At 40.4% G+C, this 12,307-nt stretch overlaps 1 protein-coding gene across 2 annotated transcripts in view; it reads left to right on the top strand.

The window, feature by feature from the left end:
• Positions 1 to 3,643: 3,643 nt before the first annotated feature.
• LOC125459215 (synaptotagmin-7-like) overlaps positions 3,644 to 12,307 on the top strand; it is a 637,664-nt gene continuing 629,000 nt past the window's right edge. Inside the window, exon 1 of one of the 2 annotated variants that reach the window (XM_059652015.1) lies at positions 3,644 to 3,955. Coding sequence is in view for 1 of the 2 variants with exons in the window: in XM_048545304.2 (XP_048401261.1) it covers positions 3,934 to 3,955 (22 nt within the window). In the remaining variant the exon portion in view is untranslated. The remainder of the gene's footprint in view (positions 3,956 to 12,307) is intronic. The other variant, XM_048545304.2, reaches the window with a different exon arrangement.

Genomic DNA, 12,307 nt, shown 5'->3' with positions numbered 1-12,307 from the left:
GGAAAGACTGACAGGAATGCCTGTGGGCTGTTTTGTCTCCTTGTGCCAAATGTAATAATCTGCAGGTGGTACAGGAATAGCCTCTCTTACTAACCCAAGACAGCCAGTTCTACTTTCCTGCATTCCAGGGTTCGGACAATGATCCATTCCCTATGACAAAATGCAGTGAATTACCATTTCCTATAGCAAAGCCAATAATGGACATCCACTCACATCTAACTCACTACCAGTTCTTAAAAGTACAAAATTCTACCTGCAGGATCAGGGAACTCAGACAGGAGCAGGAGGCTGCTCAATTTGCATTTTACCCCTTAGGAGCTACTGAAAAAGGACACGGTGAGGTTGCCACCACTCAACAGCCAGCAGATAAATCTACTGTTGTGACCATTAAATTCTGCAGTGTATCTCAGTGAAACCTGGCTTCTAAACAACATTAAAAAAAGCAAAGATCTCACTAATTTGAAAACATTGGGCCTCGTCATATTATTGTTTTACTGTATGGTTATGTAATTAGAGCAAGTCTGTTTTGTTTTTGTTATGTCCACTCCTTTTTGCCATTGGTACCTCAATGCTGTATTGGTGTTACAAGTAGGTATCACAAGCTTGTTAATATGGAATAACACATTATTATAAAATAGCAAATATTTTGATTGAGTGCAAGCAAAGCCACAGGAAATCTATGAGTCGTAAAGTGAAAACAATGCAATTTGCATACACCTCCTGACAACTTTTCCCAGTGCCACCACTTAATGGAGCAGATAATTACTACATACAAAAATAAGTTTCTAATATACACATGATCATAACAACTTATAATGGTGATCTTAAAAAAGGGTAGAAAATTAAGATCAGTTAGTTTTGTGCCCAATACAACAGTCTCCCCACTCTCTCGGTTTCACTTGCAGTTAAAAGTTACATGAAACCAGGTTATAGTCCAACAGGTTTATTTGAAACCACAAGCTTTCACAGCATTGTTCCTTTGACATGTGAAGTGAAGAAAAACATCCATGTATTTTTCGAGAGATCAATGGCCAGAGAGATCTAAAGATCATACAAATGGCATAAGTAGACTGTCAAATAATGAGTTTCTACAGGTGATCGAAATTACCAGATGGTGTGAGTAAAGAGTCAGCAGCTGCAAACTAAGTGAAGGGGCTGATCTATATATTCAATTAATTCAGGCAGAGAGATAATTACAAAAAAACAAAAACAAGGTGGTGCTGGAGACAAGCCAAACAGCTGGAATAACATGCTGCGGGTCTAACCAAAGTCTGCAGTATTATGTGTCATCATGAACAATAACATGCAACGATCATTGGTTATCGATAGTAATGTGGCAGCATTATACATCAACACTATAGATTCATGACAGCCCATTCATATCAAAGCACAAGACTAAGAGGCTCTACTTTGCTCTGAACTTGTGTTCCAGTCAACTTGGCCCTGTTTGATCCTAACACTTTTGGTACCAAAAGTAAACATTTGTTCAGTTCAGTGATAATGGGAACTGCAGATGCTGGAGAATCCAAGATAACAAAGTGTGGAGCTGAATGAACACAACAGGCCAAGCAGCATCTCAGGAGCACAAAACCTGACATTTCAGGCTCAGACCCTTCATCAGAGAGAGGGATGGGGAGAGGGAACTGGAATAAATAGGGAGAGAAGGGGAGGCGGACCCAAGATGGAGAAAAGAAGATAGATATAGAGGAGAGTATAGGTGAGGAGGTAGGGAGGGGACAGGTCAAGGAGGCAGGATGAGGTGGTAGGTAGAAAATAGAGGTGCGGCTTGAGGTGGGAGGAAGGGATAGGTGAGAGGAAAAACAGGTTAGGGAAGCAGAGACAGGTTGGACTGGTTTTAGGATGCAGTGGGGGGAGGGGACGAGCTGGGCTGGTATTGTGATGCAGTGGGGGGAGGGGAAGAACTGTGCTAGTTTTGGGATGCAGTGGGGGAAGGGGAGATTTTGAAGGTTGTGAAGTCCACATTGATACCATTGGGCTGCAGGGTTCCCAAGCAGAATATGAGTTGCTGTTCCTGCAACCTTTGGGTGGCATCACTGTGGCACTGCAGGAGGCCCATGATGGGCATGTCGTCTGAGGAATGGGAGGGGGAGTTGAAATGGTTTGCGACTGGGAGGTGCAGTTGTTTGTTGCGAACCGAGCAGAGGTGTTCTGCAAAGCAGTCCCCAAGCCTCCGCTTGGTTTTCCCAATGTAGAGAGAGCCACACCAGGTGCAATGGATACAATATACCACATTGGCAGATGTGCAGGTGAACACCTGCTTGCTATGGAAGGTCATCTTGGGGCTTGGGATAGCGGTGAGAGAGGAGGTGTGGGGGCAAGTGTAGCACTTCCTGTGGTTGCAGGCGAAGGTGCCGGGTGTGGTGGGGTTGGAGGGGAGTGTGGAGCGGACAAGGGAGTCGCGGAGAGAGTGGCCTCTCTGGAAGGCAGACAAAGGTGGGGATGGAAAAATGTCTTGGGTGGTGGGGTCGGATTGTAGATGGCGGAAGTGTCGGAGGATGATACATTGTATCCGGAGGTTGGTAGGGTGGTATGGGGTGGTATTTGTTCAGTTCACTCAGCTGTGGATATCATGGCCTTGGAATTTGTTCCTTGTTTCCGTTCTCCAATTCTCTTCCAAAAACAGATTAAGAGACCTCACTTTGTGGCTGCTTGTTGGATCAGACTGAGTGCATGATCACAAACCTGCTGCATGATTAACCATTTGAGGGGGACCCTTTTGTGGTGCAGCAGTAGTATCCCTAGCCCTGAATCAACAAAGCCAGGGTTCAAGTCTCACATGCTCAGAATGTAATAATATTTCTGAACAGGAAGGCCATTTCAAGATACTAATTTCATTTTAAGTACTCAAACACTGGGGAGACATGATGTGTAATTTTAAAAAAAAGCAAAAGTGGTCCAAACTAAAAGGCAGTCTTGCATTTGCATGGGACTTTTCTTGTCTTCAACATGTGCTGGAGCACTTTTAAGAAAGTAGTAAAGTATTTTAGCAATGTACAGTTGTAATGTCAAAAGTGTAGCATTGCACACAGGTCCTGGTATTTACTGAGGCATAAACATTGGTTGCCATGATGTGGAGATGCCAGTGTCGGACTGGGATGGACAAAGTCTGAAATCCGGTATAAACACTGGCCAAGGAGAACTGTCCTCGGGATAATGAGCGCCTTCTCCAGTGCAGCACTCCCACAGTGGGAGTCTCAGGAGGCAGCACCGGCCCGTGGCTATTTTGTAGAGCTGGGGATTATCCATATCCTAAGAATAATTTTAGGCAGGCAACAGCTTTCTGCTCAACTCCAGGGACCGGGAATTGATGGGGATGGGGATGGGGATGGGGATGGTCGGGGGGAGGACAGCTGCAAAGGCGACGATAAACCTACTTGGCGATCCGGACATAATTCAAAAGAGGATTTGGTGGTGGAGGAAGAAAATGGTTTACAAAGGAAATTAAGCTCTACACACGTAGCCAGGATTAGCGACACCAGATAGGCTGGTATGTACACAAAAGAACCACTTTCGTTTTCTACCTCGTACCTGTGGGACGACTGGGGCGGGGGAAGAAGCCTTTTGCGAACATCTCTCCCGTCTCACTTGTCCATGCGCTCGCCAACTGGCTGGACGGGCGCTTCCGCGCGCCTCCTCCCCTCCCGCCCCTGGGTGCGTGCCCGCGGAGTGTGTGGTGCGAGCAAGCCTGAGTGTGGCAGTGTTGTCAGCGCGTGGGAGCGAGCGAGCAGGCAGGGAGTCAGAGAAAGTCTGTGTTTGCAGGAGAAGGCTGATAGCAGCCAGCGCCGCGTCCTCTCTCCCTTTATATGTAAAAATGCAACACGGCGCTTTCTGAGTCTTCGCTTTTATTGTGCACGAAGGAAAATAAACAAAAATAAACCCCCCCCGGACACTTACTCCCGGAGAGAAATAAAAATGCTCAAGGACACTCCGAAAGGTAGGGAGGTGGAAATTAAGTGTTTTTTTTTAGAAAAGGTTGCATCGCTTGGGTGTTTGGTTGACAATGGAACAGGCTTTTTGATTTGTTTTGCTCCTTATTTTGTGGCTGCAGTTATCTTCCTCAGTCAACCTGTCGCGTTCTAAAGTCCGCTTCGTGGCGGGTCCTCTATTCTTCTAAGATGTTTTAAAGATAGTGTTCTTTTTATTTTGTCCGCTGGATGGAATCGTCTCGCTTAGGTTGTGTGTGTGTGTGTATGCGAATGTGTGTGAGAGATTTTTATTTGGGAAGTTGCAAAACACCCAGTCTCAGAAGTGGTTGACTTGGCGCTAGCACAACGCACTCGCCTGATGTCGAGGCGAGAGATATCACGATTATCAGTCATTAGTTGGTGTTCTAGAGGAAGGAAACAATTACAATACTTAATGTGATGCTTTTGTCTGTTATGTCCCTCTTTGTGTATGGATGAGCTTTTATCTTTGGCAGTTGCCTCTTACTGTGTGAGTCTTGTTTAGGTTTGTTATATTGTTGAGATTTCGTGGCTATGTTCGCTTTAAATCTAGCCCATTGGATATAATGCCTGCAGTTTAACCAATTTTTTGAGTCGTCTGCATATATTTATTCATGTTTCCTTTTAGTATCTTGCCAGATTCCTTGTTTGGCTTCGGTTCTTTAGCCCATGCAAGTGCAAAATCTCCCTCTTCACCCCCGTCCATCTTTTAAACATTATTTTACGTTAGAATTGTCCTCCACATCTTCATTTTCAAGGTCAGGAGATGTGAGGCACCTTCCGGAACATTACTCTCTTTCCCCCTTCCTTTCTCTCTTTGCATCTAGGTCATAACACAAACCTAAGATGGTGTAGATTTAGGATGAGCATTTTTTGACCTTTTTTACGATTTTGGCGAGATAGAGGCACAACGAAGTTGTTATTTTGAAAGTGGATGTTCTGATAATTTGGAGGACGATCACTTGAGTAAAAAAGTTGGTTTGAAAGGACTTGCAACAATCAATTGTTTCGATGTTGTGCAATAAATCTTTGCTTGTACTTCCAGCTAATCATTTTTCGTGAGTTTCATGTTACTGTTAACAGGTTAATTCTGTATGTTGACATTTTGACCCTTCTGCAAAAAACACCTTTATTGAAATGAGGAAATGTGGTCCTGACACTGAGAAAGCTCTACTGAGAACTTAGATACGGTTTAGATATTGGCTTAACCCAAACGTTCATTTCATATTACACTTGTAATAATAAGACCTACTCAAGAATGCAGTTGAGTAACGGGTGGATTTTAAATACATCGGTGCAGTCACAAATCTACGACGATGTTATACAACAGTTACTACCACCACCCCCACCCTCCCGGTGTGTTTAAACAGCGAGCGCGTTTGATTAGTGGCTAAAATATAATTTCTAATGTAAAATACCTTGCACAGTTCACGTATTGTTGTGCCAAATAGTTTTATACAGGTTTGAGTGTGTCAAGGTGGAGCAGTACAGTACGTTCGTGCTATTGAAGGTATGCTGTACCAACCGCGCCTTTCCTCCGAACTGCTTTCTACTGCCCCTTTACATAGTACTGATTGGAACAAAGATTTCAAATGGATAATAGCTTCAATCCAAGGCTCGGTTTCAAACTGCATCTTCCCACACCTGGCGCCCTCCTGTTCTCTATCAATGAATCAAACGCGTGTTGATTAAAACGCCTTTCAACGGCGCAATTTGGAATGAAGATCTTGGGAGACTGGCCCACCTGCGCCTCCTTTGTGTGTGTGTGTGTGTGTGTGTGTGTGTGAGGGAGTGAGTGAGTGTATGAAAGAGAGAGAGAGATCGAGATATCACCTGTTCAGTCCTGGATCCCGCTGTGCAGCAAGAACTACCGTGCTGCAGGTGGATGTTTGTGTGTAATGTGTTTGGCAGGGAATCTGTGCTCCATTTTCTGTCGTGTATCTTTCCTTGTTGCCTGGGTGGGGAAGAGGAAGTACTGTCTCCATGTGGGAACACGGGATGCACAGCGGACGGAATAAGAAACAATAAACCCGATGCAGCGAGCGTTATCACTTTTATTATATAAGCATTTGAGTAGTGGACGTTTAAGGTTGCCTTGACTAAGGTTTATGATTGAAATGGCGATATGGTCTCATGGAGAGATCTCTGGATTGGTACGATTTCCATTCGGCACACGTCCTTCAAGGACAGAGGACAGGTAGCCAGAGGGTCTGTGCACTTTGCTGTAGATTTGCATTCAGTCTGGCTTAGCAGCGAAAAGAGTAAACCGCCTGGCTGTCAAACAGTTGACAGTCCCTTTTTTTACAATGAGTAGTGGCGAGGATGGGAGTAAAATCTGGTTCAGCGTTGTATGCGTTGACCTTCAAATGCAAAGATTAGTCCTGCACGAATAACTTAAATTCCCGCAGTTAAACAGTTAATATGCAGGAGAACACCAAAGAAAACTATGGTCTGCTGAGGGTGAAATGACCTGAAATAATACCCGCTCAGTGGTGGCAGTAAACACGCTGCAAGTCATTGCCTTCGACTGTTCGGTTGAAACGAGAAATTGATCACTTTCTAACGCTGCCCAAAAACATTTATTACACTCAGTTTTTCTTCTTGCTTGACGACACCATAACAGTTGTAGGGTCAACTGACTAATTGTCTGCTTCTGAATGGTTATTGGGGAATGGAAGAAAGAAATGGACATATGTGATAGGTGTGTCTAGTTACTTTCCTTGTTTTGCACGCGCTGTTCCATTTTAATTGTTTTTCGTTGTCCAGAATGTTTGGTCTATTCAAGTTGAACTGTGTATAATTAGAGACGGCGTACTTTTTAATGGACTTATTGCTGCAATTTCCCCACTTTTTAAGTTAAGATAAACTGATTTACAAACATTGTTGGCTATTCACCTGCTGAGTCACATCACCAATGCGAAATGGTGATGGCTGAAAAATGCATCAAAACGTATTCTTGATAGATTTAGATTTTTCTTCCTGTTACATATTTCAGCGGCACAGGTGTTGCTTTTCATTGCCTACGGTTGGATCATAAATTCTCAAAGGCCTTTACCTGCCATGGGGAGAACAGACTGAATGCTGAATATTAACCCATGATTTTGAAAACAGTGGATAATTCTATCACCAGATTGACGGGGCAACTAATAAGCATATTGATCCGGATTTCGATACAACGATCTCTGCAATGTTTACACCCAATTCATTAATACTCGCGACAATTAAATCTTAATTATTTCCCATTTTACATCGTTTTTTTCTAAAAAAAACTGCCGGGCCGACAGTCCGGATAAATGACAGTAAATTAATTTTGCTTCATTTCCTTTACAACATTATAAATAACAATTAGGATTTCAACAGGATTTTTGGTAGTTTATTTTAAGCACCCCATTTAGAATAACGTTAGGGAAGACTTGCATAGAGAATACGAAAGGAAAAATAGTACATACCAAGGGAAGCAATGCCAATGCCCCAAGGTCAACCTGTTTCACCACCCTGTGTTCATAAATTTAGATTTATGGCCAAGAAAATTAATGGGTTTTTGGTTTCTCTGAGGCAGTGGAAAGGATGTAGAAAAGATTTACAAGAATGGTTCCTGGCAAGGGGAATTTTAACTATATGTGATTGGATTGGTTTGAGAAGCTCAAACTATTCTTGTTGGGTGAAAGAAATCTTGAGACAAATTATAATAGTGATGCTTGATGCCATCATGACTCTGGATAAGTGTAAACATGGGAGAAAAAAACTGTTCCTTCCCTTTTTAATAGAAGAGTCGAGAAACAGAAGACGCCAATGGTCGGCAAAAGGACCAGATGCATTGAGTGATTTTTTTTTCATTGTGAATGATTAAGACCTAGAATGTATGTGTAGTGGAAGTAGATTTGAAGGGGAGTTTTATTTTAATATTCACAGCACGTGGTGTTGCTGTCTAGGACAACATTTATTGTCTGTTCCTAATCGCCTGGAGGGCAATTGAGAGTCGGCTGCAGTTCTGTGGGTCTAGAGTGACATATAGTGCAAATCAAGTAATGATGGTAGTTACCTTCCCGAAAGAACATTACCAAATCATGTGGATTTCTCTGGCAATTGACAATAGTTCCATGGTCATTATTAAACTTAATTCCAGGCTTTTTACTGAATTCAAATTCCATCCTCTGCAATTGCAGGGTGCCCAGAAAATTAGTTGTCTCTTGATTAATAGTTTAATGATAATACAATGAGACCATTAAAAAGAAAACACTTGTAGAGCTATGGGGAAAAGAATTGTACAAACTGACTTGTTTTTGCATATAGCTAGCAGGGTCACAAGGTGCTGAATAGTTTCCTTCAATGTTCTGTGATTAGATGCTGAAAGTTGATGTGCATTAGTCTTGCAATTTAAAATGGTAATCTGTGCTGAGCTCAAAAACAAACCAGAATGTTCCAACAATAACCTACAGGCCATTTGTTAATATAATGCCATGCAATCATGTGACAATTTCAATGAATTGAATAATATGTGGGGTATTCTGTAGACTGTACTGGTGCTTAGCTTATGTACGAGACAACTTAGATTCTTCTGAGCTTGTTGATTGATACATGTTACAAATTGTTTGAATTGTATAAATCAGCAAAGGCTCTGATACAATCCTAGGTCTCGATGGAAAGATCTTGACTTGGCATTGGTGTTTACAAGAGTGGAAAAAAAATTGACCATTTTTTCTCTACTGCTTCTGCTCACTATCCAATAATCCCTGATAGAAGTGCATTTCTGCAAATAAGTGAGTGTAGATGATGGATAGTCTTTCAATTGGTCCCTGATTGTGAAGCCTACAGCCATTCCTTTTTAATACTTGAGCCTTGATAGTGATGACTTCACAGACTTAAAGCATCTAAGTAGCTGTAGTTTGCAAAGTTTTATCAGCATTTTTCTAGAAGGCAAATGAGACTAATTTTCATGGGTCCCAGTTTTGTACCAACATTTCAGTTGTAAGTGCAGATTCAATTTGGAGTCCTGGTTTGAGGCAGTAGAAAGGCTCGCTGTGCTGGATGTACTTTTGGAATTTACATCACATTTCTTTCCACAAAATGTTAATGTCAGTGATATGGGCCTTTGTAGTGTAACTACATTATGTATAGTTTCCACTAATTTAGCAGTAACAAAGCATTTATTCTTTGCTTCTTCTTCCAAAACACAGCTAAACATATTAACCCATGCTTTTTTGTTCATCAACAAAGCTTGCCTACAAAGATTCAGCATCCCTTTTGTGGTTTTTCTCCTTTCCTGACAGCAGTTGAATTCTGGTACTAAGTCAGAGAGATGCCTTGGTGTGCAGGAGTAGTGATGTTAGGAAATTGGTAAGGGGCATTCACATCTGGAATTCATGTGTAACAAATTAAATGTTCACGATGCGTCATCTTTAAGTTAAACTGTAGTGGCAAAATAAATGATTGGATTAACATAGACACTAAAATGAACTTTAACTTAAATGATTAAATCCATAATTTTAATCATTGGGAGAAATTTGGTACTGCAGAAATTAATTTTATTTATTCAGCTCAATTGAAGATGTTCAGCAGTAATTATAAACTTATTACACTGTTAGAAAGTACAATTGCCCGTCAGACAACAAGTTGTAACTTTTACAGTGAAAAGCAATGATTTGTAAAAATGAAAATTCTCCCAATTAATAGATTTCCCAGTCATTGGAGATTTGTATGGTTTAGGGGAGTGTTGGGTTGCCATCTGGAAAAGCGTAGAATTGCTGACAATGTTTCGATCTGTGTGGAATCCTGAAGCTGCTGTTGGTTCCAGTTAAATATCATAGGAGATGCTAATAGTTTCACTGTCATTACCACTGCAAAACTGGGCAATTCCATTATATTAGCATGTGTGGAGTCCAAGTCTTCTATCTTTTATTTTGCTTTCCAGATGGGTAGAGGTGTTGAAGTTTCCATTAGGTTAAGTTTTTTTTTTATGCCTTGGGTGAAAATTTGTTTGACATTTTTAAAAGTATTAATACTTGGATATGTATGTGGACATTGAAAATTATCATGGAATATGATAATTTATTTGTAAAGCTATTGTAAGTTTGTAGATTTTATGCTTGTCATTAGGGTCTCTATGAAACATTCTGGAATGAAAACTTGAATTTCTCAGTTTGTAGTTATTTCGTTTTAAATGCAAGGTTTAATGCATGGGAAGAAGCTGCAACCTTTTTTCATCTGCCACTAGATGTCATGAATACACCTATTTTGGAGATGAACTAGAGCCATCTAGTGACAGTAATAGTACACAGCAATCACCTGAATAAATAATTTTGCAACTATTGGATATAATTTGATTTGTTTACAGTTCCTACAGTTGTCTTGAGCCATTTTCAACTTTCGTTTCATTTCATAGGCAGACGATCTTTCAACTTCATACATATAGTGAAAGGTTTTGAATGAAATAATCAAACATACATATCAAATTATTGTTGTTCTGTGCACTGAACTTCAAACTACGGCACTATTAGGAAACGAAGTCAACACAAAGCTAATTTAGTAGCTTTAACTGATATCTGCATTTTTTCCAAGTTTCAGCAGAATATTTCTCGCAATGTTGTCAATAACCATTAGCTAAACATAACAAATTTTACCAGTGACTTTAAATACTCAAAAGTATCAGGTGTAAATTTTGCATATTAAGTAAAGTTAAGGTTGGTGCATTTCTGTTGTAGATCAATATTTTACATCGAGACAAAAAAAAACAAATGCTGGAATCCAAGGTACACAATCAGGAGGTTGAAAGAATGCAACAAGTCAGGCAGCAACTGGAGGAAAGGAGCAGTCAATGTTTTGAGTATTACCCTTCAGGACAGCCCTGAAGAAGGGTAATACCCAAAATATTAACTGCTCCTTTGTTCCAGATGATCCCTGGCTTGATGTGTTCTTCCAGCCTCCTGTTTGTCAATATTTTACATAGTTGTGGATGAGGGTGAAGGTACCAGGTTTGTGAGATGCACTTACATTTAATAGCTGCGTTTCTTTTTAGGTGAGTTATGGAAGTATTGTTCAGGAATTTTTGAAGATGGTAGCTGTGAACAGTGGTTGAATGTCAGGATTGAAACTAAAGTTCAAGAAGTGAATGTGAGTCAAGATCTCAGTCGGGGGGAGTTGTCTGAACACAGCTTGCAAAATACAATGAATCATCAATGAGATCCATTTAATATTTGGTTAGCATTCATTGGTTACAATGCCTCTGTTGGTCCATGGTGAGTCAAAGATTAGTTGGCCAGTGTATTGTAATCCTTTCTTTTTATTGTTGATCATCCATCTATAATAAATCAATGTGAGTTTCACAAGTGTTTGAGATTGTCCATATTTGCTTGAGTTTCAGGATTGCCTCGGGCTGTTACTGCTTAAAATGATGTGATATGCTGCAGGCATCTTAAAAGAAACATAGCTATTAATTGTAAGTGCCTCAAAATTTTTGGAGTACCTTCATAACTGTACGGAGGAGTGACAGAAGTAATGGCTCCTAATGACCAAAATTGTTAAATCCTCAGGCATTCAACAATTGTAAGAGAAGATTGATTCTGAATGTGCACACTTCTTTCAGATCTGGCTACAGTCAAAAGGACCCCACCTGAAATTTTCAAAATCTGCCTTTTCTCTTTCCAAGTACTTACTGACATGCTGAGTATGGAATTACTTGTCTATATCTGTGAAATACTTGTCAAATGCAATCAGAGCTTGGTAATTGTTTGTTAATTATGGAAGCTAGGAGCTCGTGAAAATGTTTTTTAAATGATTCAGGAGAAGGAATAAGACAACCATGAGAGTGAGGAAGTTAGACCCAAAAGTGAATGCTTGTATAATTTAAGAAAAAAACAGGAAATGCAGATTTACCAACATTGCAAAATAAATGCCTGGTTAAAGTTTTTGAAATAGAATTCCCCATTTGGAAAATATCTTTTACAGTTTTAAGATGCAGTAACGACTTATTTTGAGTATTTTCTGATTTTGATTTTAGATTTCCAACATGTTCAAGCTTTTTTTTAATCTTGTGAAAATTTTTATGTAGTCTCAGAATTCGGATATCTTCAGGTGGCAGTGGTAAAGTATACATTTTGCAAATCATAGAATGAAAATCAATCTTGTCAGGGGATTTAAGTTAATTTTATTTTCAGAAAATAACATTGACATCGACATCATGATAATGGTGCCATGTGATTCTGGCTTGTATTGTATCGCAGTGCTTTAAGGCTGACAGCAACAGTGTGACTTCTGGTCAGTAGCATGGAACTGTAGCATTGTGCCCTGGAGAGAGCTCCACACCATTAGTTTCCAAACCAGCTTAAACTTTGCAAATTGGTTTG

Source organism: Stegostoma tigrinum, chromosome 17, assembly GCF_030684315.1.
Source record: "Stegostoma tigrinum isolate sSteTig4 chromosome 17, sSteTig4.hap1, whole genome shotgun sequence".
Lineage (NCBI taxonomy): Eukaryota > Metazoa > Chordata > Chondrichthyes > Orectolobiformes > Stegostomatidae > Stegostoma > Stegostoma tigrinum.
The sequence above is the reverse complement of the archived record's forward strand: the minus strand, read 5'-3'. Positions and strand labels throughout refer to the sequence as shown.